Source organism: Colletotrichum truncatum (assembly GCF_014235925.2).
Source record: "Colletotrichum truncatum strain CMES1059 chromosome Unknown Contig_0008, whole genome shotgun sequence".
Lineage (NCBI taxonomy): Eukaryota > Fungi > Ascomycota > Sordariomycetes > Glomerellales > Glomerellaceae > Colletotrichum > Colletotrichum truncatum.
Genome location: NW_027222405.1, coordinates 3,305,789 through 3,333,013, shown reverse-complemented (window position 1 = coordinate 3,333,013; position 27,225 = coordinate 3,305,789). Strand labels below are relative to the sequence as shown.

Genomic DNA, 27,225 nt, shown 5'->3' with positions numbered 1-27,225 from the left:
AGCTGTTTCAGGGCCATCATTCACGATCTTTACATGGTGAAGAATGTGAATCTTGGAATGCTGATGGAGGAGATGTTCCAAAACCATTCGTTCTTCGCAACGTAAGTGACCAAAGGCAACCTGTCCACAGGTGACCATTAGTAACCGCTCAGTCACAAAAAGTGAAAGAATGTACAAGCGACAATTCAAAAAGTGGGAATGGTTTAAATACAATACCGCGAACTTACAGAACACTCTTTCCAAGCCGGGAAACAGTGCACAGGTTTGCCATGGCAAGACAAGGCGGAGATCAAGACGGAAAATTCAACCAGTGGATGCACCCGAGGGTGTCCAGCATATTCCTGCGCAGTATCCAGTCACAGTTCGGAATGTTGCCCTCGACGATTTACTTCTTTCTGGACGGCTAATTCATTTTAACGCCGAGAGTCGGCATATGAATGGGTTGATTTCAAACCTTCAAAAACTTCTTTTAGGGTCGCCTCAGGTGTACTTGGCCCACCCAAAAGCTTCTGATCATGTTCGGATGCCCATGAGGGTGATCGGAGCTGAAGTCGGCCTCGGGCTTCAAATTGCGAATTTCCTTATCAAGAAAGGCAAACCAGATGATGCGTTGGCCCTTTGGAACCATGTGTTCGGCGCATTGGTAGTTATTCTTAGGGTACACGACATTTCAACATACATACATCTCTGCCTATGGATACCCGCCGAGCTATATAAAACGAAGCAGTATGAGTTGCTGGAGAAATATTTTCGTTATATTTACAAACTAACATCATCGAGAACTGAAAGACCACTAAATAAGATGGTGTTTATTCTATGGCGGATTCTGCACGAGTTCCCTGACGACTTAGGATTTGTCCTGACAGCCCTGTCACTGGCCAACACGGATGCCCTTCGGGAGCTCGAGCGGCAAAGGGAAATGGTAACGGTGGTCAGCGACATTGAAGAGCACTTAATTTATAGTGTATGTCTGTCTAGCTATGCTGACATACGCTTGTTCTATCTTGTTCCTGAGCTTGCGGGGTTGATGCCCATCCAGGGCTTGTGGCAAGAAGCAGCATGTGAAGGACAAGCGACCAGCCCGGAAAACAAGAACAAAAAAGATGACTTCACTCTTTCAGAAAAAGTGACGAACTTTTTCTCTTTCCCGGAGTGGTCTGATGAGCAGGGCACTTCTGAGAGCGGGTTGGTTGGTAAATGGATTGAACTGATGCAATATCCGAACCAGTACGAGAGCCCGTTTGAAGACAACGTTGATATAAACTCGTCCCAGTCAGAAACATTGAAAAGAAGACGCATGCAAGATCAGATCCGGATACTGAACGTGGATAACAGGCCATGGGCTCTGAGGTTTTGCAAAGGTACTGGTGAGTTGCTGTTGTTAAAAGAAGGTTCAGATACTCATTGCCGACATACGTCAGTTTAGTTGCGTTAGTTAGTCTTTGCATTATATAGTTTATCAATATTTCACTCAACTCGTTCCGAGTTCGTCACAGCCATAATCTCTTCAGCAACTTCAAGACAATTGATTGATTGATTGATTGATTGATTGATTCCTACACGGTTATGAAGCCGCTCTTATGCTAGCAGCTATGCCCGGAAAGCGGGGTTTGGCAGACAGCCGAAGCATCTACGATAAACCGCGACGCCCCACTTCGCCCTGTTGTTGGATCAGGACCAGCTGTCCCCAAGCTCCCACTATGCTATCTATTCTTGTGTGTTTATGCCCTCTGTTGAAGATTGTTGTCCTCCTGCCTGCTCTCTCGCTTGGTGTTGCCTTCTAGAATCCTTCTTTCGCGTCCTCCTACTTCGGTTCTGTTGGTGCTAGGCACCATGTCTGGTTCTGTATACCTATAGTCTCCCCCCAGCCCTCAGCTTCGTCTCTTTATCTTGTCCGCATCCTCTCAGACTCGCATGTGCTATATCTCAGTTGAATCTGTAAATCTTTTTGTTGCCTCATGCTGGGTTCCTATGTGGCTCTATGTTTCCATCTTTCGACCACCACCTCCATCCACCGCCTGGAGTCGGACTCAATCCGCAAAATACAATGCTCCAACCGCTTCGATTCGTCCGATTACTAAGTATGAGAGCTCGTACACAGATTCCGCAGACATTGTCATACGTTGAAGGGGCGACAATCCTTCTTCGCGGAGGGGGCGACAGGGGACCAATCTGTCTGCAAACTGTAGTATTTTGTGGCATCGATCGTAGCATGCCTGGTGTCTGGTGCTTTCTCTATGCAGGAGGTGATACCGTTCTGTCGGGCTTGTCGTCGTTGTTGTCGCGGGACGTTGCAAACTTTGTCGGGGGTGATAGGCGACCCATAACCTATCGGTGGCTGTGGTGTTGATGTTTGTTTGGGCTTGGTCGTTGTGCTCACGTGATAGCCCGTGACTCAACCGCGGTGGTGTCGATGGTGTTGTCTATTGACGTGTCATACTTTGTGGCTTGCTCTCGAATTTTTCGTGGTCAGAGCCCGCCCGCGGCCACGAGCAGGCTCTTTGGGAGCAGAATCAATGCCGAGGATGACATTATGCCCAAAGTGACCTCTGAGAGCGCGAGCGGGCGTGGTTTGATCAATTTGATGCTGTTTTCAAAAATTTCGTTCTCGCTGTTGTTGATGTTTTTCTCTTCAAGACAATTGTAGAGGGGGTTGAGGTGAAGTTGGAACCAAGCTTCCACTCACGTGATACCGAAAAAGTGGACTTGTCATCCCTTATCAGGGTGGTTAGGCCGGGGCCAAATTCAAGGACCAAGCTCCTGGTGGGCGTGACAGCTGTCACCTTTTGATTAATTGATCTCCAGTTTGCTCTGGGGAAAGCTAGTCCCCCACGTCACACACGTCCACTCCCGAGCCAGACAATGCCCCGGTCGCATTGCTAGGCCACCTCGTTTTCTGCTGGCTGCCCGACGACAACCTCACGACATGATGCCTTCGTTGTCGCATCTATTGCTGGGTGCCGCGTTGTGTCTGGCCCGGCTGGCCACGGCGCGTCCCGAAGATGGCCTCCCTTCCTACCACTACCTCGCACCCATCCACGTAGAGTGCATGAATCGAAGCTCGTGAGTCGTGCCCATCGGTGACCTTCCACAGGCTGTGCGCAGTGCTATCGATGCCAGCTTTCGTCCAAAGCTCTGGCCAGCTCGCGCTTTATGAACAGCAGCTAACACTTCCCCAGGGAAACAGGTGAACACATCGAAAACTCCAACCACGAAATCGAATGGATCCCCTTCCCTGTCTGCGAAGAGACGAACAAGCCCCTCGAGTTCCAATACGGTCACGAAGGCGAATTGAATTGCACCATTCCCATGATCACCGACCCTTTCTTCCATCTCCTCGAGTTCTACATCCACAACGATGCGCCGCTCTCGTGTCGCCTGCCCGCCCGCCCTGCGCCCCATGTCGAGGTCATCGGCGAGAAGCCCTACGTGCAGGAATACATTCCCCTCGTCTTCGCCCTCGCCGGCACGCTCCAGCTGAGCCACCTGCACGTGAGCACGCATATGAACGTGCTGCTGCACAGCATGCCGAAGCACCACACCCGGCCCCACGACTCTGGCGTTCTAGATTCCGGCACAGCATACAGCACGAGTCCGCTGAGTCACATGGACGGATCGTTTACGAAGAGGCTTGTTATCGGCGACCCGTTACCTCTGCGATTATCCGTGAGGTGGTTTCCGACACCGAACTTGCCCAAGACGGAAGGACACGTCGAGTGGCAGGGTATGGGCGGGCACATTTACGCGAGTACCGTGTTTTACATCATGACCTCCTTCATGGCTGGCGTCCTTGTTGCGGGAACGTACTTTTTCGGCGTCGTCTTGCCTAAGAGGTTGAAAGGGAGGGGACTTGGCGGCGCGACGCCCTTGGGACACGGGTTGAACGGTATTGGCAACGGGTGGGGATACTCCAAAGTGTCCAAGCGAATGGACTGAAAAGAATTGTTTTTTTAATTCACGATGGGAGGATTGTATGATTGTTCCGATTCATGTACATTTAACGCCGTCTATTGAAGGCTGTTACTCGACGTATGCTTGGAGTCTTTTTTGGAGAAGGATAATTCAACTTGGCCAGCGATGGCCGTGGAACCTGTATACATGGGCTATGGGAGAAAAAGGAGTTTGGATCGATCGTCTGGATTCGGCGCGCGGTCTCCCCCCGAGCATGAATGTACAATATCCTAATGAAACCAGGAACAAAGAAGAGAAAAAAACACTCGCTTGGTGGCCTTTTCTTACTGGAGTTTCTTGGCCTTGTCGGCAGAGTTTACGCGGTTGAGAATACGCAGCCACATGTCCAACCCCATCAATGCCGCTGCGACGGTCAGTTCGAACTCATCTTTCCACGGGAAGGGGCGAATACTCACGGATGATGACCCAGGGTCCGTACAAGTTGAAGATGAAGACGTTCTTCTGGGCGTCGCTGTACACTGAAGGATCCCAGTGGAAAACGTCGTAGATGCAGGTCAGCGTAGTCAGGACGCACTCAACGGAGAACACCAGCACGGCGAGCTCGAAGCCGGGGGTGCTGCCGGTGCGTCGAGAGAAGCGGTGGATCATCCAGATGGTCATGGGAAGCTGGTAAAAGGTTTCGAGGTAGGTGAAGAGCTTGTACCACGAGGGCAGGCCGGCGTGGGGCGCGACGAAGAAAGGGTCGTTGTATGTTGAGATGTAAAAGTCACGCAGGAGCTGGAGGAAGTGCAGAGGCGACGCTGGTGTCGTGTAGAGAGAGGGCGGGTAGAAGGGGACCAGGTCCATGACTGGAGGGGGTCAGCTTTGTTCTCACATGAGGCGTGAGATGGGAGTTGTGAATTTGGTGCAGAAGCTTAGGGGGGGACAAGTAGCCAATGCCTAAGTTGCGGGCTCTCTTGGATTTGATTGACAGAATGGGTGTTTTGAAAGCCCAGCATGGGCGGATATGATATCAATATAGGGAGAAACTCACGGAGCATGGCGGTCAGTTGAATGATGGAGACGATGAGATACGCGCTGTCGCGCCACGTCTTGACTGTAGCTGTCATTTTGAATGAAGGTCACAGTATAAGCAGCTGGTGAAGATATGAAAAGACTGTTGAGGTGTAAAGACAAAGACACGTCGAGACAACTGAGCTGCTGAAGTTCTCAGGAGAATCGCGAACTTTATCCATCCCACGTGGAGCAGCTTCCGCGGTTGTGGTTGAGCGTGGGTCCTAACCGTGGTTCACTTGAAATCGCTGTAGCCGATAATGCACAGTTGAAAATTGCAACTAAAGGTTCTGAAGCAGCCGTTTCCCCTTCGCCTACGCCTCTTAAATGCACTAATCACCCATGAATAATGTTGCATTGTACTGATTTTCATTAATTCTGGCGAGTGTTCCATAATTTAGACTCCCAGAGTTATAGATTATTTCCTCCCACACACCATAATGTCTAAGCAGTGTCAACAGTGTCAGAAAAACCACTGCCGGATTTTCAAAGTACAACACCCAAGAGCATTGGTGAGCCAGCGGGTCCATGCGACCGAATCAGCACTATTGAATCACGCGCAAACCGTATCAAATCATAAAAGCGGGCTCCTGTTCGCGATGAGTACCCATATAGGGGAAGCACCAGCTGGAGGGCTATTAAATGCTGCAGCACCTACGTAATTGGGTAAACCCGAGAAGCTCCAAAGCACCCTTGTTGTCACTGCGGTCGGTCAAGTCGATGCTACTACTCATCACCCTCCCCTCGTTCTTAGCTTGCAACCGGATTGTTCTTGAGTCGCATCCACTTGAATCACAATGTCGGGCCGTACCAATACGAATGATGGCAGGGTTCAAAAACGGAAGCGTCCCCGCCCTTTACCGCCCCATGTAAACGCTCGCAACCTGGCAATCGAGAAACGGCGTCGTGGAGAGATGAATGAGAACTTTTTGGTACGGTTTATGTCGCTTCAGGTCAATCGTTTCCTCATAGTTAACAAAAGATTTTCTGTTAAGGACCTGGCTCGCCTAGTCCCGCCTTTGGCCTCCGCGCGGAAGTTGACCAAAGTGCTCATCATTAACGAAAGCATTCAGCACTTTCGTGCCCAGCGTGACATGTGCATCGCCGCCGCTGCGGATATGCAGGACCTACTCGCGGAGAACCGTCGGCTTGTTTCCGAGATCAACACCATGCGCTCGCAGTTCGGGGGCCCGTTGACGGAGGCCAGGCCTGTCACCGAGCCCATGGCTTGGCTGATGAGCGTCAAGGATGAGGTTTACGGCACATTTCCGGCCGGCTTTGGAGATAACTGGGCTGAAGGCTCCAGTGAAGATCTACAACCGGGAGGTGGGATCGCAGATCAGGACGTATCGCTGCCTGTAGATGGCTTTTTTACGCCAGGTGACCAAGCATATCTGGCACGATTATCCCCTCCGGACGAGCCAAATCCGCTGCCAAACGAAGTCGCCGTCACGATGCCGGCATCGGACTACCAACAGGTCCCGTGGGGCTTCATGCCATATTCGGATAACTCTGGACAGCCTCCAACTATGCCCCTACTAGATCCTTTCGCAGCATCCGGCGTCTCTTTCGACAACCAGGTATTAGGGAATATAACTGATTCAGCGAACACTGTCACGAGCTCCTGGGTTGGAGGACTTGATCTGAGCGACACAGGATCCTATTTGCAGCAAACAACCTCGCAGAAAGAGTACCCAAATTCATGATAGACCACCTAATTCATATTTTATTTCTTTTCAACTGAGATAACTGTTATATGAACGCGCTCCAGCGGATGCTTTATGCCTGCTTCAACAACTCTTCGATAGCATTCTTGCTCTGCAGCTCACTGGACTGGAACATCGCCAGCGCTTCGCGAAGGCCCCTCTCGGTTACAGGGTCCTCTGCAATGGCCTTTTCCAAAGCCGCTCCATCGTCTGCAAGATAGTCAACATCAGTTGACGCCAACTTACCATCCCAGTTGGGTCCAGCGAGAGGGTCTGTTGACGCCAAGTGAGCGACACGAGGAGATGGAACGCCGGTGCGCTTGGGAGCGTCATCGCCTGGAGGCGGGTTGGCCTCGGCATCAAGCAGAGAGAGTCGTAGCAGGATGTCTTCAGGGATTGTTGCATGCTCGCACCCGAATTCGCCCATTGCCATGGCTTCACTGGCAGAAATGAAGCTGTGAGGTTCAAGATGTTAGTTACTGGGAAGCAATTCAATGGTGCGGACGGTGTACCTTGCGGGCTTCAACAGGGGCTGTTCTTTTCCCGTTTCTTCTCGGAGACGCTTGTAGACTTGCTGCATCTGAATGATTCTCGAGGACATGGGATGCTCAAGAGCAGGATCATCGGTTTTCGGCCACTGATTGGCCTTGTCCGCGTGATACCAGGGCACTTGTTCTAAGGTTAGGCATCAAATCCTAAAGCATCTTCGAGCGATTGTGTACTCACGATTGTAATAGGGGCTGATGGAAAGGCATCCAGCTTGACTGGCGGCAATTGCCTGAGAAACAGAGAACAAGGAAGTTCCCAGTGTGCGAATGCCTTCTTTGAGGAGTATCGGGCCCGCGTTGAGAGCGGGACCAGTAGCGGGGATTTTGATGCAGATGCGGTCCTTGGGGATGCCGAGCTTCTCAAACTCCCGGGCGTAGGAACGGGCGTGGGCGATGATTTTCTCCGTGTCGTAAGCGTGGAAAGCTGAAGTCTGAAGCAGGACTCGACCCTGGATGTTCTCAATGTTCTTGGCGCATAGGAGAGCACTCTTTGAGTCGGGGATGGTCAGAAATGTTGCGGGAAGATTACTGAATGGGCCACTCACCATGCGGTCAAGGATCACCTCCCACCCCTCGTCTTTGCCATCCTTAACTGTCTTGAGGAATAATTCGTGGTTCTCGGGAGCGATCATCTGCTCGTAAACCAGACGCTGGTTGCTTGTTTGATCATAGAATTTGAAGGGGAGAAAGCGCTTGGCCTCCGCGGGGTCCACGCAGTCGATATCAATCTTGACTATATTTTGGGAGTTAAATATGTCGTCTTGAAGTTCGAGCGGACTTACGTTGCTCTTGGAGCTTGTCAAGCCAAGTTGTGTTTCCCATTTTCGCGACGAAGTTAAGGTTGGTAACTGAGATGTATTGGTTTGCGTGGTTGCTAGGAAATAGATCAATCCGTCAAGTTCAAGAGGTCATTTATACATAATTCGTCTTATCCTTTTGGAGTTTGTAAGCGGCCTGATCAGAGCAGTCCTTTGAGCTGTTAGTCAACTTACACCGATGCTGGAGGTTACTGTACAGCTCCTGCAGACACTAATGCACTTACTGTACAGTTACCGGCCCACAGGGTTCTCTTTGTGGGTTCCAACATCTCCACACATCCCAGGGTCCGACACCATTGACTGCGTAGGGTACCTTGTACGGGTCGTTCCGCTGCAGATGCGCTGCCAATCTGCGGTATCCCAAGACGGCATTGGCAAACATTCATGGCCGAAACCCAGGCCGGGATCCATGGGAAGTTGGCCAGAAGAAGAGGGCCCAGGAACTTCGATCTACAGTAGTAAGCTCCTGAGTTCTGCCCAGAATAATGTTCATTCAAGTTGTTTGACAACAGCCGCGTCAGAATGGAATATCTTGATGGTTTCCAGAAAACAGACCACGTTCTGACAACTTAGAGCCCACGAACTACATTGTTTTTAAAATTAAAAAAGCTCAAATCAATTGCAATTGACGTCTGAAATTTGGCACATATATTTCCTTGCGTATGAAGATAGCGCTCCAAGGTTTGGCACATCCTCACCAAAGTCTCCGAAGCACCTCAAAAAACACTGATGCCTCCGTCAACGAGGATGTCCGCCCCCGTTATGTAGTTCCCCGCCTTGCTCGCCAGTAAGATCACAGCACCCGTCAGCTCCTCCGGCTGCCCCATACGCCCATATGGATTCCTTTGCTTCCAGACTTGTCTATGCTCCTCAAGACCCTCTCCCTCATTCAGTATAGTGTCCATGTATCCCGGGCTGATGCTGTTGACCCGGATACCGTATCTCGCCCACTCAGCTGCCAAAGAGCTTTTCACAGACAGAATAGCAGCCTTTGCCGCGTTGTAGTGGACTTGGGGCTGTGGGAAATTCACAACGTGGGCTGAAATGCTCGCCATGAGAATGATGCTACCCCCCGTTCCTCTGCTCACCATGGACTTCGCCACTGCCTGTGCACAAAGGAACGCACCAGTGGTATTGACCTCAATCATCTTCCTCCACTGTTCTGGGGCGATTTCCAAAGCATGAGCTGCAAACGCGATACCTGCAAAGCAGAGACAAATATTGATGGGGCCAATGTCTTGTTCAGCCTGCGCGACGGCTTCTGTGACCACCTTCACATCGGTTACGTCGACCTTAGTGAAGGTGATTATAGCTTCGGGAAACTCAGTCTTGAGACTGTTGACAGTGGCTTGGCCTGCTTCAGGGTGGAGGTCGAAGATGGCGAGGCCTCGCAAGCCGTGCTCGAGCAGGGCTCGGCAGGCGACGGAGCCAATGTCGCCTGCACCACCGGTAACGATGGCGTTGCCACTAACGCCAAATCGAGCCGCTGCTCTCGCAGCCGGTGTAAGAGTGGCGGGTACTGGCTCTAGTGGTGCTGTCAAGGATGAGGCGGACCCGTCGCTCAACTTCATAGAGGGAGGAGCCCGAAATTTAAGCTGTTCACGAGGAACGGACATGTTGGATGCTTTTGAATTTGATTTCGCAAGGTCTGCTTTTGGATGCACAAAGTTCTATTCAATGCAATCCTAAGAGACAAGATACGATTCGAGTTCAGTGTGAGCCTACGAGACTGGAAAGCAACGGGGGCTCCTTTAAAAGCAAGCTGTCGGACAATGATAGTCTTTTACTCTTTCCTCTAACAAACTATCCCTGTTGATTGTGGATGCGTGTACTGTACAGTAACTGCAGTACGGAGGACAGAGGCATCTCATCCGATTTTAGACTTGGGGTATACTGCCCCTCGCAATGGGTGTAGGAAAGGCGGAGATTCTGATGATGTGGTCTATGCTAGGTTGGTATGTAGTTAGTTACTGTACAGTAACTGCAGGAGGTAGGTGGGGAAGGCCCTTATCGAACCATCCAGACACCCCCGTATACGCGAATATCCCAGGAATATCAGCTTCAAGCGGGGGTGAGTGAACTGAAGCGTTTCCAATGAGATTAAGAAGCCTACGTCATGGTATTACGACTAGCCTTTTCCCCTGAGGCAGCGATTGAATGCGGTTAAAATGATTGAGCAGTAAATTTTGCTGGATTAAAGGGATCCTTGGATCAGTCAACTGTGGCCGAGTGAGGGTGGGGGAAGAAGTATGCCTGCCAGAAAATCAGATGCGTTATTGATCATCTATTGGCTGGAATTGAGGATGTTACTGTACAGTAACTGCATTAGCGTTCTCAGTTTGAATAAGCTTCAGTGGAGCCGACAGGGTGGAGCGGCGCGAGTTGCAGTTCGTCATGAAGCCAGACAGGATGTGATCTGAGTTGGATCAGTTCTTGCATATCTTACGTTACTTTGGTGATGTGCTTTGTTACATGTGTTCAGATCTCCGTTCTCAATAGAAAAATTAAGGGTTATTTGGGAACTGACAGATTGGTGGATGCTCTGCTTCATCACCCCGTGATCTGTTGGTCAAAGCATTCAGTATCTCAGCCCTGTGTCTGATGAAAGACGCCAAACGCCAAACGTGGATGATAAATAAGAGAAGAAGGGGGGAGACTTTTCAAGAACGAGCAAGGAAATGCATCATTGATTTCACGCTCTAAAGTGCTTCAATAATCTACTTTGCTCTTCTCGCACTCTTTGGTGAAATCGAATCCCGAAGCGCTACGCAAATCAATCACTACGACATCATCCCTCAATCCCTCTCAATCCCTTACGACAGGAGTCAATCGAACTTTCAGAGGACCCTTGTCCCATAAAATGAAAACCTTTTGCCTTTCAACCCAACCACGGCTCTCTTCAGCAAGCTCGAGGTCAAAGTTCCATACAAGGCGTGCAAGGATTAGTCTCATCTCAACATATGCCAAACTTCCAAGATTGTCTGGTTAGCATTCGAAGACATCAAAAAATCAAACAGAAGAATCTTACTTTCGTCCTAAGCAGTTACGGGCTCCAACGTGAAAGGGTTGAAATGCATCTCTATTATCGGAGGCGAATTCGGGATCGCCAAGGAACCTTTCGGGGTGAAAGCCAAAAGGGTGCTTGAAGTACGCCTCGTTATGATGAATAGCCCATTGGTGAATGGCGACAGTCGTCTGCCACAGAGGTTTATAAGCAATCAACGCAACACAATGTGACAGTAAAAGCTCCTATGCTTTTTAATCTGGAGCGAACTCACATTTCCAGGCACATAACGGCCACAAACTACGGCACCTTCTCGAGGAGTCACCCGTGGAAGCCCCATCGCCACAGGGGGATACATGCGAAGTGTCTCATCTAGACATGCAAGCATGTAAGACAGCTTACCAACCGATATGATGTTGATCTCCTCTTCGCTCTTGAAAGCCGACCGAACTTCGTCGGTAAGCTTTGATAGTATCTCCTTATGAGTCAATAGGTAGTATGTTGCACCAGAGAGGAGTGTAGCTGTTGTCTCGGATCCTCCGATGACGAGAGTATTGCTGTTTGCCGCGATTTGTGCGAATGATAAGTTCTAGGCATTCATTAGTAACAATTCTTAAAAAAGAAGGGAAGCCCATTGGGAGAAGGTTTCAGCAGTTGGCCAGCTGGCACTCACTAGCTCATCTCTTTTCTTAAGCAAACCCTCAATCAGATCAGGTCTACCCTCTTTACCACCTAGCTCGATACGCCTTTGCAACTTTTCTTTTGCCATATTGAAGTTTCTTCCTCTGGTCTGTTTTGCGGATTTTGTCGCCAGCAGATTGAACAAGACTTTTTTGAGGAAAGGATAATGACTTGCTGTCTGCACTATAGTTCCCAGGCGAGCTGAGGTAAATATCGATCGGATCCATGGATGATAATCTGACTTTTCTAGACAACCAAAGGGCTCGCCGAACGCTAGATCGCCAATAATGTCAAAAGTAGTAAAATTATACCACGCTAGAAGGTCAACCAGTTTCTGGTCGGTGCAGTTCTCATGGAGGCGCCTAATGAAGAGATCTATATATTTCATGACAAGCGGCTGCTGCTCTCTCAGACCACGTTCACTAAATCCATGAGACAGCTGCCGTCTTAGGACTGCATGGTCTCGCCCATTGGAACTGACGATGGAGGATGGTATTGTTGCAGTTGGGCGGTAAAACATCTGGTCTTTCTTGAATTCAGGGACATCGTGGCTCCGATGCCCCATTATATCTTTCCAGGCGTCGACATTGTTGAAGGAGAGCTCATTAGGGGCTACACGTACAACATCGCCGTACTTCTTATGAAGCTCCAGGACATCAAAAGGCAGAGTACCGCCAATGAGCTTGTAGCCAAAGCCCAGCCGTGTTGCTCGTAAAAGCAGAGGACCCGGGTAATTTCGCAAGGGATGAAGAAACAGGTTGTATATTGTCCAGGATGCAATATAGAGTGTAACCTGGCGATGTCTCTTAGTTATTCTGGCTTCAATTGTGATTGAATTGGACTCACAATTACAAGGCATGCTATCAAGCCTGTTGAGAAGGATGTCTGTAACGCCATCATTATCGTTCCAAAGGCGTAAAAGGAACGATGTCAGTTACTGGGCTTTACTCTTGAGCCTGCAGATAGCGTTCTTTTTAAAGTGATGTTACACCTAGTTACCCACAATCATGCATGCAATTGCCAATGCGATCAGCCACTTATGATGTGTTCGTACAAACCGAATAATACGAGGCGCCGGGCACTTTTTAGGACGATTCTGACCCACCCCGTCGGCCTTACTGGGTTCCGGCAGGGATAGGGTTGCCATGACTCTTGATATGGGTTGATGTACATTCCTAGATTGGCGAATTAAATGTTTGACGACGCGGGATGGGATTGAGTCTGAATACGAAACGTTGAGAAGCTCAGACCAGAACAGATCAGCCCGACATCAGATGCAGTATCTTCATCGCTTAATATTTGTTCAGATGAAAACACCCGCTATCCAACCCCGTTACAGGTAATTATTTGTAAGAAAAGGCCTGGGTTGTAGTGTTGTTCCGCCGTCGGTGATAAGCCATTCCATATTCAGCTTTTCATACGTTGACATAAGTATCCTTGAGCGAGTCGCGTTTTGGGTGACACGATGACGATTGCTCTTCATGACCCGATTCACTTGCCAGCCATCGAATGAAATAAACTATGAAACAGTACCATTGCATCCAAGTGATAACGCCCCAAGGTCTGGGTCCGCAGTATGGGTGCAAATCAAGGCGCAGATGTAAGACTTAGCCTACATCGCAGACGAGGGCTATGGCAGAGTTTACTGCACCCGGACTTCTTGATTCAGTCTTAAATAGCAAATACATGAGTCCATTTCTCTTAATTCAGTACCAATAAGTAGTGTCTGTGTGTCGCAAAGATCAACCCCAATGATGTGACGTATGAGTTTGAACGGACTGATAAGCAAAATTCTTGAGTACACTTTGTGCCTGGAATAACCGTGTCTGCAGGATTTCATTTGCCCACGAAACATTAGATTGCATGTGAAACAGTAATTGGCGACCATGTTAGTTCAGAGAGAAGGCTTTTTCGGACCACCACCGTTGTGTGCAGTTATAAGACCCTCCTTCCGAGGCGCTGCTGGCACTGGCATAACATCAAACCTTAAACTAAAGGCGAACAATCACAGGTTTTATCTCTTCATCTTTTGAAAATTAGGACGTGTGCTAAGTACTAGGAGAGTCTATGAAACTCGTAGAAATACTACCGTTAGTCTCCCAGGTTCCCAACATATCTGTCACAGCTAGTGTGAGAACTCTGAGACTATCAAATGTCTGTACAATTGTGGTATGATGCACACATTTGATGAGATCTATCTGATAGCATTACGCTGACGGATGTTCATATGTCAGTTTCGATTTAGAGTGGCGTCACAGCTATGGACATGGTCGTCGTCTGGCGGTAAGAGCATACAAAAATTGATGGACATTTCGCATTTATCAAAGATGAACTTCTCTCTTTATGATCATCATCTCAATGTTTGGCTCAAGAGCTGCCTGAACTACAGTGTTACTTCCAGGCCACAGTAACCCCCTTCTCATGGGACTCTCTCGCAAGCTCGATAACTCTGATAGCATCTCGCGACTGTGTTGCCTTAACCTCTAGCTCGGCTTTGCCATTGATTGCATTGGCAACGTTCTCATAAATACCTCGCCATCGACCAGTTATGCTAGGGTATCTGCCAGTGTATTTCTTGGTAGCTTCATCATACTTTTGAACGCTGCCGTCAAACTCTTTGTAGGTTGTTAGAATGCCGTAAAACTCAGGTGGTTCTTCACCGAATCCTGGATCGAGAGGCTTGCGGCCCTCTGCGATTTGTTCCTCCTGGGGGCAGGTGCTCCTCTGCTGGAACTGATCAATGAGTTAGCACCACATTCGAACAAGTTTGGATATGATATTTACTTTGAGCCAGGAACCCTTAGTTCCCCTGACCAAGTGCTTGAGCTGCTGTGCCATGGGCGTAGTGACTGATGTCTTGACTGTGACAAGTAGGTCTTTTTGCGCTCCGTCATATTGCAAGATTATCGTGAATGAGTCCTCAACTTCGCTTTCGATCCCACGTTGGGCTCTGAAAAAGCCAGTCACGGACTTAGGACGGCCAAAGAGTGTGACAGCTTGATCAATGCTATGAGTTCCTATGCGAATATTTGGTTAGCGAAACAGTCGACCTTGTCCAGATGCTGAACTTTACTAACCCAAGCCAAAGGCCATACCATCACCGGGGCTGTACTCCTTCTTGTTCATCAAACTCAACCATGGCGGTGACTCGAAGTCATAGTGAATCTCTGCCTCTTTAATTTCTCCGAGGGCGTCTTCCTTAATGAGCTTTCTCAGCGTCTGGAAGTCGGCGTCCTGAACATTGAATTAGCCTAATTGCTGTCAAACTGTTGGTGACTGAAACTCAGTCAGAACTGTTCTTTACCCATCTTCGGTTTTGGAAGCAAGTTATAATAAGATTTTTCTTTCTTGCGAGCTCGATAACTTGATCTGCCTCTTCCGATGACCTTGCAAAGGGCTTATCGACGATGACTACAGTAATGTCAATAATCCAATGACCCAAAGACATAACAGACCCTCCGTCCTAATCATGCGCTTACCGTGCTTCCCTGATTGCAATGCCTTCTCAGCAAAGGACGCGTGGGTATCGGTATGCGTGGCTACAACGACAAGTTGGATATCGGAATCAGCGAAGAAGTCTTCTGCAGTTCGGTGATGTCTAATGTTGGGAAAGTCGACTTTGCAGTGCGAACCGGCAGGTGCCGAAGAAGAATCAGCCGGGGCCTCCGCTCTTTGTAGAATTGCAACAACTTCGTAATCGTTGTTGATGGTGATGAATGGCAAGTGGAAGTTCTTGGCTGCGAAGCCGTAGCCTACGACACCGACTTTGATGGTAGACATGATGCCAGCAATAGTAGTGATTCAATGAGATAAATAGAAAAGTTTCTGAATTTATTATGTTACATCTCATAACGTTCGATCGTCGACTTTATATGTCCCAATATTCCATGTGCGGGGTGTTGTACAGTGGTCATCCTATGATGCGGGATGGCGGAATAGCGGAATGGTGGGGCAGCGGGTCCTCGCCGATATTCCCCGGGAGATCTGTGTCAGCTTCGGACGTGGGGCCGACCGACCGTTCAGACACGATTTGTTATGTAGTTACTCAAAGCACGTAAGACTGTTTGAAAGCCATGCAGAATTAGTTCTCTTATTTTGTTTCTAGATTCTTTATCCTTTCAAGTTTTAATTAACGGCTAGATTAAACGGGAAAAAGAAGTAAGAAAAAGAAGGAAAACGAACAACTTGGAGTATTCTGCTACCCGATACTTATTTGCGGCATTCCATTCTCCCCAAGATATCCCCTTACTACCAATTCCTGGATAACGTCACTCCTCCGCCGCAGATTCCATATCCCTATTTGCTTTACAGTGGCCACGGCAAATCTTCGGGGCGACCTCGATCGCCAGCGGCTTTAATGGCGTCACTAAGCGCTTGGCCCTTTCCTAATTTGGCAACTACAACAGTCGGATATTAACCGGCCGATTTGGGGGTGCGGCTAAGCACCAAGACCTCAAGGGTCAAGGCAACCATAGTTTCAATCACCGACCCAAGCAGCTATTCGATTGGGAAACCTGCCTAAGGCCAGCCCAAAGAACCTGAGTGGGCCCACATCTGCACCTGAGATCTTAAAGCACATTACAAGGATACTTTTGATTGTCGGGGTCAGAGGACGTTGTACTTTATGAAAACTGCTTTGGAGGTAGGCCCTATGACATATGATTATAGGTTGAAGTCAGCACCGATAGTAGAATACTGCTCAAGGATGACTTACTAAGCCTTTTCCATGTAGCTAACGGAAAGCATAATTAACCGGTGGGTTTTTTGGCAGAAACATCACTTGAAGCACAGGTGAAGTAGGGAAACGCCCTGTTTGCTTTTGTGCAAGAACTTCACGTATAAACCAAAAGTTGCTTGCAGTGAGAAAGTTCAGTGTCAAAATATCCCTTTACCGCCATACCTCTTCGCGGCGAATCATTCATCTTTAGATCAAGGGCAGGGTCGAGTGGTCGAGCTTACTGCATACGATCACTAGTTCAGTTCCCATGGTAACTGTCAGGCTGGGTGTCGCACAGAGTGGAAGAGTCAACAACGACACAACGTAGGGGATAGATTATACTATCATTCGAATCTGCCTCCTCTAAACCTTCCTAGGCGCGTCCCTTTATCCCTCGTGCGGACTATTGTAATTCCAGCCGGTGCCCCGCCGGTGGCCCCCCGGCCCCGGGCCCGGTCTTCCCTTCCGTAGCGTCCGCGTCTCTGACAGTAACATCTCGCATATTGCCACCAGCTGGACGTTGATGTGATCACTTGAGTGTCTTACGCTTTGAGTATGCTGGGATAACCGAAAAGGCTATGTACTGGGCTTTAGTGGTCTTCCTCCTCTACTGTTCTTTTGAACTTTTAGTTGACCAGTCACTTTGTGAAGGCGTGCCAACTGCCAGCAATCCAAGATGGTTTGCGCCGCCGTTGCAGAAGCATCTTCGACTTGGGTGCCAGGGCTTCCAGCCAAAAACTCAGCATTGACCTTCCTGTCGTCTTGCTCTGCCCCCTTGGTGTCGTCAAATATCGCCAATGGGTGTCTCGCCATAGACGTCGGAACATGGGTAGCACCGATGAGGGGGAACTCATCTTCATCAAGCGTTAAATACCGTTGCTACCTGCTTTTGCTATTAGAGTACCTCGGTCGGTCACCGGAAGGATCTCACCACGAGAAATTATTCGGCCGCCCGGACGACGTAATCACCACACCAGAGCCGTTCCCCCCCGGCTGGTAGGCCGTACGCATCCTGAGTTCTTTTCGTCTTCGTCTTATAGCCAGTCGAAGTTCAGGTGGTACATACATAAATACTACAAGTAAGCAGCCCATTCGACAGCCTTGTTACTCAGCTTTACAAAGCTTCAAGCTTTCTACATCTTAACCTAATTCTCTCAGCCGCGATGTCGGGACTTCGGAGGCCGCTCTTAACGACTTAAACCAGCTAGGTGATCCATGATGATGCCAATATTGACCCTGGATAAGCCTACAGAGCTGAGCGTCTACCACGAAATGTCCACAGCCTCGTTTCTGAGTAATACTATTGCGAAGCACCTCGGCGCACCCTTTGCCGTTGACGAAAAGCTTGAGCCGCATGAGAAAGGGGCTTTTCTGGTATCTCACTGCCTACATTACTGAGCTCCATGCTGATAGTGAAGCCCATTTCAGTATAAGACGAAGCGCTCCAAAATAGTGCACGAGGGCTCAGAGAGAACGTGGCAGGATACTCTGTTGCATTCGGCCACTAGGGCATGGAAATGGCAACTACACAGTCTGGCTCACAACAGCTGAGAAAGTGAATACGCTTCACGGAAAGCAGAGACAGGTCATTATACAGAGCTGGGCACCGTCACAGAAGAAAAGAAACCGGTTATAGCCCAGCCATCTTTGATGGGGGAGATTAAGTCTTTTCCTGGCTGATGTAAGTGTCGCCAATCTTTAGCAGCTGACTCATGTTTGAACTTCTGCCGGGGATTTTGGCAATGCCAAATATCTTGCAAGGCGACCTTTAGTTGGTGCTGCAGGGCGCGGCTGACTTTTCTTAATTTTGCTATTACTACGAATTGGGACTTGTGGCTTAGCGAGATTCCCAAACCAATAACGCCACACAATTTTGCTGCATTACTAGTTTGAAAGCTGAAACATTGTCAAGAAACCGGGCATCTGTAACGGAATTAAGCACGCAGTGGTCAGGCGAGGATGGTTGTAGGGTAGTGGCTGTTTGGTTTTAGAATGAGTGTCTATACGTACAAACGGTCATGCAAAAAGGTCTTTGGTGTGTGTCAAAGATGTACCTAAACAACTACATTCAGTTCAATTTATTCGGTCTGGAAGGACGTTATCATCACAAAATCGTTTCAAATTGTTTCTAGTAAAGCACAAGACCGGCTCAACTAAATGTATGGCTCCAGAGCCTGAATATTATCTGCCTGTTTCATAGCACCATGATGTCTGCAAGCAGTCACTGATACTGAGCCAGGCTATAGCCTCCTCAGGGCTAAGGATCTCCCTTACCCAAACCCAAATCCTCGCCATTATCGTTTAACAGCTTACCTCACCTCGACCTTATACTCACTTTTAACCTTGATTCCGCCGTTGTATCGTTCAGCGTCCTCTAAGCTACGCTCATCGCTACGGTTGTCCGCAAACGCGGCAGACCGGCTTTCTCCCTTTGGTTTGACGATATGTTCCTGACTACCAACTGAGCCATCATCCGGAATCCTTTCGTGGTCCTCCCTCAGTCGAGACCTTTTATGACTGGATCCGGTTCCACCAAATGTGACGAGACCAGTAGGAGTGTTGCTGTTTGTTGATCCTTTATGGCGACTAGGGAAGAGGGGTTTGATCGAGGGTGCGTTCGTGCAGATGATGCCAATAACCTTCAAGCAAAAACATTAGACAGTATATAGACATCAAAAACAATCAAACACTTGCCGTTTCACGAATTGACCAGTTCAGTCCTAGATCAAGTCTTTCGGGGGTATGCAAGCAGATAATGCATCGCAGCAGCGTGCAGATGACGATAAAGAAACCGGCGCAGAACATGAGACCGAATGAAAGTTTCCTGGCGTCATGTCAGTATCTTATCTCCAGTACTGGCTTACGAAGGCGGTAATACCTTTTAAGAGTTGTCTGAAGCCTCCACAACAGTGGGATTGGAATGTACATGATCAGTAAATCCGTGCTGCATGTCTGTTAACTAAAACTAAGAATTGAAATATGATAGAGATTGGCCTCACCTGACATTGGTCGTTACTAAAGCGTAGTACTTTGCCCTATTTTGGGTGCAATCGTCTGTTTGGAACGTCAGTAATTACATAGGGTTCAGGCAAATCAGGAACGAGAAGATTGCGCTTACCTCCAGCGTAAGGATACACCTGCCATAGACGGTGAATTGGTCGGCAGTGGCCTGTAATAACTGCCAAGGTCGCTAGGTACGCAGCGACTGTTATGATGGCTGCCACCTTAACCAGACGCTCCTCAGGGAGGGTTTTCCTTTAACATCCAACTTTAGTTCACAACATGAATCTGGGTGGCGATAAAAGGGTTGCTTACGTTACTCTGGAAAAGAAGAATAGCATGATGCCTTTCAAACTCCAGATCAAGCTGACATATATGTACCATGCGGCAAACAACCACTTCGCACCAGTCTCGTGACTTTTGTATTGTTCTGGTGTTAAGGTCAGAGCAATAGCATCAGTCATTCCGGTGATGCTTCCTTTTTCAACTAGACGCATGTAAGCCTGGAGGGAAAATGGAACGTTTTGAGGATAGCAGATTCAGTACCTATTATTTGGCACATCATTACTTCAAACTACAAAGCCGTTAGCATAGGCATAGGTATGATGATCATTCTTCTGTCAATCAACTTACTGTGAAAAAAATGATTGCTGCAATAGCTAGATAATCGTCCCCTTGCCATTTCCAACCCACCATTTTGCATCTGCTGAAGACGCGGAGAAAGAGGACCAATATGCCAACTGCATATTCAACCCACATCTCAATGACGGTTGGCCAAAGACTTTCTGGCACCATTTTTGCGGATATCGGTCTAAACCGAACTTTCACATAAAAAGAAAAACGATAATGAAGTAAAAAACAAACGAATAGTCTGTTACACACTGCAAAATCAACGTGGACAAACTAGTTGTATTAAATCGATGAACAACTTCACTGACAGATGAAAAATTTCGAGCATTCCGGATTGGGAAGAAGCGAAGTCTTGACTACGTAATCGGACCTCAGTCCGTATCCCCTTGAGGTTCCATTCGGCAATTGCCATCGATCAAGATCCAGTTACTGAGTCGCGGTTACGATACGAAATGAGTGTGGGTTAACGTTGTACTTTTAAATCGCACACAAACAGTGGCTGGAAGTGTATGAAGATCAGGTGGCAGGGTCCACAACGATGGTCAAGGCGAGGATTTCCCCTTTTCTTGTTTCTTTCCCCGAGGAACTCGCACTGAAGAGCTCAGTGGAAGTCATTTAAGCGAACAGATCAGCATTGAATTTGCCCCAAATTGGCGTCCCGCAAATCTCAGAAATTAAACTAAGACATATCAAACTAGGGGTTCATGGCACTGACCACAGGTTGGCGAACAAACTTGCTGTCAAAAACGGTACTGCAAGGAACATGGAATATTGATGTATCATTGCAAAGTTCGGTTGCATGTCTTGCGTGGAAGTATTTTAATTACGTAGTCGAGAGCTACCTGCGTTTTTAGGAGTCCCAGTTTCTTGAATATGTGAAACGGCTTCAAGTTGATTTACCTGTCACCCATGCTTAGTTCGAATGGCACATCTACATTTGATTCCATAATTGATGTTACCCAGAACGTTCTCATGGACCTCGGATGTGTCTGTCGCGCATGCCATCTCTCACACTACTAGACTATCTGACGAGATATGTTGTATTCATGCCCAACAGTGGGGAAAGCACATCTTCCGGGGATCTGGTCCGGACTTGGGATCCCTCCCCAAGACCCTGGTTAAACTTCTTACATACACCGCCAGCCATTGAACTCTATTCTGTTCTGGACTGACTCGTAACCACTTATACCCTCGCGCTCATTGGATAGACGATTACTAGTAGAATGCGGCTAGTACATCCGTTCGAGGTACCACAGAATGGCACGCAACATTGTTTTCATGTGAGCTTTGCATCGTGTTCCGTACGCACACATCGTATAGGTAGACATTGGCCCACGTCGCATGAACCGGAGCAGACTCCCTCCCCTTGACATGCAACGTATGCAAGTCAAAATACCACCCAATGTTCAATTCGCAACACATCACGTACCCAGCTTCGAAAGAGATGTTCTGTTGTAATCAGATTCAGAATTCAAGCTTTATTAAATTACTACCACTCAATAGGCTTAGATGGAATAGGCTGGTCGAAAAATGATGGTAGCTTCGCGACCTTGACTTGTTCACTGGCGAAGGACGGATGATCGTCATACGCCAAGAAGCCAGTTCCATCGTAGCAACCGATGTACTCTGCGTCCATCTCTTCACCCTTCAGAATTGCAACATCAACCCAAAGCAACAAGTCACCGCCCTCCATAACCCCACCAGGTCCGTATGCAGTAAAAAAGTCTCTCCTGAGTTTGACGTGGACCTTGTCCCACCTCCCCATATGCTCCATTTTGGAAAGATCCAACCAGAACAAAAGCTGCGCCTGGCGAATATAGTCCAAGCCAGGGAAGATGGATCGGCCCTTCGTGACAGCATCAGTCGTCTCCCCCTCGTGGTTGATGCCATTGGTTCCATTCACACCATTGGTTCCATTGACTCCATTGGTTCCATTTGTCGTAGCATGAGATCCGTTGACTGAGACACCATGAGTCGCGCCAGGTTGCTTTTCACCAGCGAAGGCATGGCAAGCTCTTGCCGAGATCATTCCCTTTTCGGGCCCGCCAGTGACAACGTTGGTAACCCATTGCTTCGTCAAGCCATCAAAGTTTTCGTTCCAGTAGTCGCGTTCATTCTGGGGCATAGCGCTGTAGTCCTGGCCTTCGACCACGAAGCAGATGTTATCAGGGAATTTGGAAATCTTGACTCTTCCGGGTCGAATCTTGTCGGCGAGCGGTCGGGGTTGGGGGACAGCGGGCAAAGGGGACTCGAATTTGTCGTCAGGAGTTGCAGGGGTCATGCGCGAGCGGTAGGCACCCCAGTATCCGGTCTTCTCAGTGAGAGGAATGAGGTCGCCGCAGTGGCCAAAGCCAGATGGTTGACTTTTGTTGGACTCGTACAGCGCTCTGGTGGCGGGGATGCTCACGGTCTCTCTCCAGAAGCCGGAATCAGAGGGCAGAGATGCCCAGAACGAAGAGGTCTCGGGGCTTTCCCACCATGTCTTGAAAGTCTGTGGAGAGGCCCAGTAACTCATCCAAACCTTGGAAGGGAGATCGTTTTGTTCCAGTTCCTCGACATGAATCGCGGCATTCTTGATGAGTTCGTCGAATTTGTTGATAAGAGCAAGCTTGTCTGATGAAGGAGAGTCGGCATGGTATTGGGCCCCAAACATAGACACTGTGAAGTGATGGGCGGTAGGGAAGCGAGAGCGCAACATGGTTGATAACTGAGAAGGAGTAACCCGCTAAAATTGTCCAAAGTAATCTGATACACCAGCAAAGTAAAACGTTCAGGCCACTTGGGTTTTATATATGCAGTCTTCAGCACCAGTCGCGGGTAATGCTTACCCGTTCATCGTCCTGCAAACTTACCCCTTGCAGCCATCCGTAATGAATTGTTCCTGACTGGAACAACTGTACATCCCGTCCATCTTTCCTCGACCCTGGGGTAAACCCTTTGTGCATCTACGCATCGATACTGGTGCAGGTTCGATGTAGTACTGCCAGTGGAGTGCCAATGCAGGAACTCTCCATCGTCAAGCTCGGATCCTCGATTGTTGCCGCGACTGTTGCCGCGGCCCACTGGCAGGCCAATACCACAAATGCCGCTGTGGCTGAAGGCGGGGACGGGAACTCAAGCCCGTTTTTGGACGATTCTCCCGCTGTCGTAACCACGACTCATGTAATTGCGTGCCATATTAATGTGCGAACGGGCCACTTCAATTGACACGCAGCACTGATCGACACTCAGCTATCCTAGTCAAGTTTGATACATGGGTATTTGTTTTGGTATTTGGACCCTCAGTTACTTTCTTCAATAGCTTGCCTACATGCGTCTCCGGAGTCGAGTCGCAACATATCTATCGTGCGTTTTGATGTGGTAATAGGTGCACTTGAGAGACTCTGTAAATCATACCAGTACAAAGGAAAAGGGGGAGGGGACAGGGAGGATGGTATATATATCTTGTTCAGATATGTGTCCTGACGCGATGCTCTTGTGGGAACTCTTAGAAACGCTTATTGGCGCCACTGGGATTAAAAGCGTACGGTACTCCTCTTTGTGTGCTCTGTAGTGGGCAACAGTGATAAGAAGAAATAAGCACTGTCCCTTCGAACAAGAACTTCTCCTGCACGATAGATTTGGGCTTCTTTTGCCCATGATGGATGGAAAACAGTACGAGGTACTCGAGCTACTTCAAATTTGACGCGCTGGAGGCTTGAGTCTCATGCTACAAACATTCAAATATTCACTTTCCCAGAGAAAGCGTTCTTCCACGGAAGCGTTCATTAAGATTTATCGCTTTATGGGGTAAAATCATTTCACTTTTACTTCCTTCTGGTCAGGCTGCAATGTGAAGCGAAAAAGTCATCCTATCGCCGGTGGAGCCGGTGTGCCCAACATGTTGTGAAAAAATGTATAAGAACACCCATAGTACGGTTCACGCTGCCATGAATTGCCAGTTTGTTTAGGCATCGTCTTTCCGAAAAAGAAAAACAAAGGCCAATTTGGTCTTAGGCGATGAAAGAGTTGGATACACTCGCTTCGTACGCCACTTTTAGTAGGTTCTGAATTTGCGCTTGGCACTTGGACCTTTCATAGCCTCCTGGTTAGATTGGTCGTGGCGCAATTAGGCCAATCAGGGTTCAGTATCGGCTGCAACACCCAACCAGGTTTAGCTGAAGTGCTCACGAAACACTTCAAGTGTTAACTGGGGAACGGCGGGCAAGCCGCCTGTTGAAGTAAGCCTCCCGTTAGGAAGACGAGCTAGTAATCGGGTTAATGTTTCACCGGTCCAGGATTAGTAATCCTACCAAGACGACTCCATGTTCATGCATAATTACGGGTGATCACGGCGCTTAACTATCAGATCCTTTCCCCTCACCTTAGACAATTCTGGGTTTTCTTGATATTGCGCTTCAAGTTATGGCTCAACAAGCTCTTATCAACTTGCCAGCTGAACTGATAACCGAAATCTTTTATCATCTATTATCACCAGACCCTAAGCACTTGCGGGACTATCAGAACTTCCGGGAAACATGCAAAACTATAGCTGAGGCAACTTCTTCAGCTTTCAAAGCACGCTTCTTCCGCATTCGCTACGTAATGCTAGAGAAGGAAAGCCTATTGAATCTTGTGAACATTTCACGCCACCATATTCTGAGTCAAGCGGTTGAAGTTGTCGAGCTCTGCGTTGATCATCTCATCCAACCCAAAGACTACATGAGCCACGAAGAACTAGAGATTTGTGGACTCAAAGACGAGTATGATTTCTTCCGAGTTCGGAATGGCGAAGTTGTCTTACTGGGCGACGATAGTTGGGAGCAAATAATCCAAACCTATAAGGATGGATGGCAGGAGCAAACGGAATTCTTCTCCCAAAGGCAACATATGAGTTATTTAGCGATAGCTCTCACTAACCTCAAAAACTGCAAAGCTATTGGGATATCGGATCATACCCGACCATGGGGCGCCTTTAAGCTTGGGCGACGTATTGGCGTACTTCCAAATAGGTTTATTTCTGATTTCTTACCTAATAGCATGGTTCATGCCTTAGTAGTAATCAGAACACTGTTTTTCGCACTTATTAAGAGCCGCCTTCCCATAGAGGAGATATATATCGAGTTTGGAGATATGATGGAAGGTTGTACGTCTGTTATTCCACGGATGCTATCGCTCCTAAGCAGTCTCGCAAAAGCCGTAAAATCCGAAATCACGACCATTACAAAGCTCAGTCTTGTTATCAATCCTAAGGATAGCGATAATCATTTCAGCCAAGAAATTAGAAAATTCTTTGCAGAGAATGACCCAGTACAGGAAGAAAAATATGATTGGCAATCAGACTTTCATAGCTTCTCTAGCCTTTTTCCAGCGCTCACCGATATTACTTTATTCTTCAACTATTGCGAAGAGAAGCAACAATTTCCAGGACTTTCAGAAAGCCTCTATATTCCTCTTCTTCAAAGGTTATGCCTTGAGTATCTAGACTGCACGAGAGACGAACTCCTGACGCTCTTACGGCGACATCAAAATACACTTCGAAGACTTACTCTCGAAAATGTTAAAATTACTACCCAAGGTCTAGACGCTTAGTCTTTTCTCATACAAACTCTTCAGAACGAATTTAGATTAGATGAGTTGGAAATAAGAGGGTGTGGTATTGACGATTGCGATTTTAATATAGATTTTGATCTCCCTGATCGACTTTCTGCACATACCAGCGAGGAAATGAATTTACTACAAAAGGAAATACTTCAGGTTGAAGAAGAAGAAAGACTTAAAGGGATCCAAGCATAGATAGCGATCTTCTTAGTATTGAATTTTGATATGCCTCATGTTTTCCAACGCAGACTATTTCCTCCCACGCAAACTGCCCCGTTTAGGCCGCTTCGTTAGACTCGCCCCATCACTGCTGTCTTCAATAGTCTCTACCTCTCCGGATCGCTTTATATTAATAGGCGCGACGTCGCGGAGGCCGTTAACAGAAAACGGATCATCATTATCGACAATAGCGTCCGAGGCTTGTGAACCTAAGCATATTAGCTTTCAGAATAATAAAGTAGAATCGTCAAGCTTACCATTATTAAACAGAGGCCCAGGCACTTTCGCGTCGGCAGACATCTGTGCGAGAGGATCGAACTTGAATTTTCCCTTCGTACGTTCAGTCATATCTCCTTTTGACGGCGTAGAAAACGGATCGCGCGAGGCTGCGGTCTGCCTAGGCTCCCCAGCAGCCCAGTCAACTTTGATAATCTCGATGAGTAGGACAAACTCAAGGGGGTTATAAGGATAATCAGAGGTAAAGACGGTATTCTTGTTGCAGAAACCATGGAAATAGCCAGTAATATAGGCTTTTTTTCCATGCTTGCGAAATGGTGTTGTCTCGACGCGGTAATCCTCGCACTTCTTCTTCATATGTGCTTTGCATTTGGGAAGCATCGCGTAAACGTAGTTAGCATACCATCCAGTTTTGGGGGTATAAGCAGCCTCTGTAGAAGTAAATCTAGACCACACCCTGAAGACGGCTGACGAGTTCCTGGTTATTTCATCGAGACCAACGGAGGGATCATCGGCAAGGGGGAACTTTTGGGTATCGACAAACCCGTTGAAAGTTACGAACGGAGGAGTTATCGGGAAACGAGGAGATAAGTCGGCGCAGGTACGGTCAGAAATACTAAGAGGGAGCTTTAGGATAAGTATTCTAATGCCACGGATGAAGAAACTTACGGCGTGAGGGCATCGTCCTGGATCCATGCCAGACGTTTATATTCCACCTCGTCTTCGCCAGATAGACCACAGGGGACGTAACTGAAGTGGGGATCGCAGATAATAGTAAACCATTGGTCTTCCCAATCCTCGGTAGTTAACGAACCTCCCAAGTGGAAGCGAGAGAGATCTAGCGATAAGGCCCCGGCGTGTAAGTTGTCAAGTATATTAGGGAAGACATTAGTCAACCACTCTGGCGTATGAATCGGTATCTGGATTTGACCAGACCAGTTCTGGTACCGAAATATCTGGGAGTCCCTGCTTAGAGATTCAACGGCAACCATTTTACCTGTAGCAAGCATCGTGAGGGGGAGGCTCCATGGCGAAGGCAGGTTCAGCTCGGGCTTCGGCCAATAGGCAGCCAAGTCTGGCTTTCCAGTACCCATAGCGGCAGGAGGAGGCAAGGCGAAAT

General features: G+C 48.2%; 13 protein-coding genes across 13 annotated transcripts; 5 read left to right on the top strand and 8 right to left on the bottom strand.

Moving 5' to 3' along the window:
* Positions 1-1,981: 1,981 nt before the first annotated feature.
* On the top strand, positions 1,982-2,350 carry CTRU02_212397 (uncharacterized protein; the record flags this gene model as incomplete). Its single annotated transcript, XM_036726972.2, has 1 exon — positions 1,982-2,350. One exon carries the CDS (start codon positions 1,982-1,984, stop codon positions 2,348-2,350), a length of 369 nt encoding a protein of 122 aa, XP_036581216.1.
* A 63-nt stretch (positions 2,351-2,413) lies between these two features.
* Positions 2,414-2,647, top strand: CTRU02_212396 (uncharacterized protein; the record flags this gene model as incomplete). The annotated part of the gene is made up of 1 exon (XM_036726973.1): positions 2,414-2,647. The coding sequence occupies one exon, from the start codon at positions 2,414-2,416 to the stop codon at positions 2,645-2,647; it is 234 nt and encodes a 77-aa protein (XP_036581217.1).
* Positions 2,648-2,926: 279 nt separating this feature from the next.
* On the top strand, positions 2,927-3,936 carry CTRU02_212395 (uncharacterized protein; the record flags this gene model as incomplete). The annotated part of the gene is made up of 2 exons (XM_036726974.1): positions 2,927-3,063; positions 3,180-3,936. The coding sequence occupies 2 exons, from the start codon at positions 2,927-2,929 to the stop codon at positions 3,934-3,936; spliced, it is 894 nt and encodes a 297-aa protein (XP_036581218.1).
* Positions 3,937-4,235: 299 nt separating this feature from the next.
* Positions 4,236-5,021, bottom strand: CTRU02_212394 (uncharacterized protein; the record flags this gene model as incomplete). The annotated part of the gene is made up of 3 exons (XM_036726975.1): positions 4,236-4,315; positions 4,368-4,760; positions 4,946-5,021. 3 exons carry the CDS (start codon positions 5,019-5,021, stop codon positions 4,236-4,238), a joined length of 549 nt encoding a protein of 182 aa, XP_036581219.1.
* Positions 5,022-5,762: 741 nt separating this feature from the next.
* CTRU02_212393 (uncharacterized protein) lies at positions 5,763-6,671 on the top strand (the record flags this gene model as incomplete). Its single annotated transcript, XM_036726976.1, has 2 exons — positions 5,763-5,897; positions 5,961-6,671. 2 exons carry the CDS (start codon positions 5,763-5,765, stop codon positions 6,669-6,671), a joined length of 846 nt encoding a protein of 281 aa, XP_036581220.1.
* A 73-nt stretch (positions 6,672-6,744) lies between these two features.
* CTRU02_212392 (transaldolase) lies at positions 6,745-8,041 on the bottom strand (the record flags this gene model as incomplete). Its single annotated transcript, XM_036726977.1, has 5 exons — positions 6,745-7,126; positions 7,184-7,340; positions 7,398-7,707; positions 7,765-7,952; positions 8,002-8,041. 5 exons carry the CDS (start codon positions 8,039-8,041, stop codon positions 6,745-6,747), a joined length of 1,077 nt encoding a protein of 358 aa, XP_036581221.1.
* A 712-nt stretch (positions 8,042-8,753) lies between these two features.
* On the bottom strand, positions 8,754-9,653 carry CTRU02_212391 (short chain dehydrogenase reductase family; the record flags this gene model as incomplete). The annotated part of the gene is made up of 1 exon (XM_036726978.1): positions 8,754-9,653. One exon carries the CDS (start codon positions 9,651-9,653, stop codon positions 8,754-8,756), a length of 900 nt encoding a protein of 299 aa, XP_036581222.1.
* Positions 9,654-10,842: 1,189 nt separating this feature from the next.
* CTRU02_212390 (cytochrome p450) lies at positions 10,843-12,581 on the bottom strand (the record flags this gene model as incomplete). Its single annotated transcript, XM_036726979.1, has 4 exons — positions 10,843-11,005; positions 11,066-11,253; positions 11,316-11,630; positions 11,715-12,581. The coding sequence occupies 4 exons, from the start codon at positions 12,579-12,581 to the stop codon at positions 10,843-10,845; spliced, it is 1,533 nt and encodes a 510-aa protein (XP_036581223.1).
* Positions 12,582-14,113: 1,532 nt separating this feature from the next.
* Positions 14,114-15,502, bottom strand: CTRU02_212389 (nad binding rossmann fold-containing protein; the record flags this gene model as incomplete). The annotated part of the gene is made up of 5 exons (XM_036726980.1): positions 14,114-14,455; positions 14,507-14,739; positions 14,800-14,956; positions 15,027-15,133; positions 15,202-15,502. The coding sequence occupies 5 exons, from the start codon at positions 15,500-15,502 to the stop codon at positions 14,114-14,116; spliced, it is 1,140 nt and encodes a 379-aa protein (XP_036581224.1).
* A 3,246-nt stretch (positions 15,503-18,748) lies between these two features.
* On the bottom strand, positions 18,749-20,234 carry CTRU02_212388 (uncharacterized protein; the record flags this gene model as incomplete). The annotated part of the gene is made up of 8 exons (XM_070205829.1): positions 18,749-19,078; positions 19,128-19,263; positions 19,318-19,383; positions 19,439-19,493; positions 19,558-19,694; positions 19,755-19,926; positions 19,986-20,013; positions 20,073-20,234. The coding sequence occupies 8 exons, from the start codon at positions 20,232-20,234 to the stop codon at positions 18,749-18,751; spliced, it is 1,086 nt and encodes a 361-aa protein (XP_070060642.1).
* A 1,324-nt stretch (positions 20,235-21,558) lies between these two features.
* CTRU02_212387 (phenylacetaldoxime dehydratase) lies at positions 21,559-22,767 on the bottom strand (the record flags this gene model as incomplete). Its single annotated transcript, XM_036726982.1, has 1 exon — positions 21,559-22,767. The coding sequence occupies one exon, from the start codon at positions 22,765-22,767 to the stop codon at positions 21,559-21,561; it is 1,209 nt and encodes a 402-aa protein (XP_036581226.1).
* Positions 22,768-24,473: 1,706 nt separating this feature from the next.
* On the top strand, positions 24,474-25,640 carry CTRU02_212386 (uncharacterized protein; the record flags this gene model as incomplete). The annotated part of the gene is made up of 1 exon (XM_036726983.2): positions 24,474-25,640. The coding sequence occupies one exon, from the start codon at positions 24,474-24,476 to the stop codon at positions 25,638-25,640; it is 1,167 nt and encodes a 388-aa protein (XP_036581227.2).
* A 258-nt stretch (positions 25,641-25,898) lies between these two features.
* Positions 25,899-27,199, bottom strand: CTRU02_212385 (uncharacterized protein; the record flags this gene model as incomplete). The annotated part of the gene is made up of 3 exons (XM_036726984.1): positions 25,899-26,077; positions 26,126-26,721; positions 26,775-27,199. 3 exons carry the CDS (start codon positions 27,197-27,199, stop codon positions 25,899-25,901), a joined length of 1,200 nt encoding a protein of 399 aa, XP_036581228.1.
* Positions 27,200-27,225: the final 26 nt, after the last annotated feature.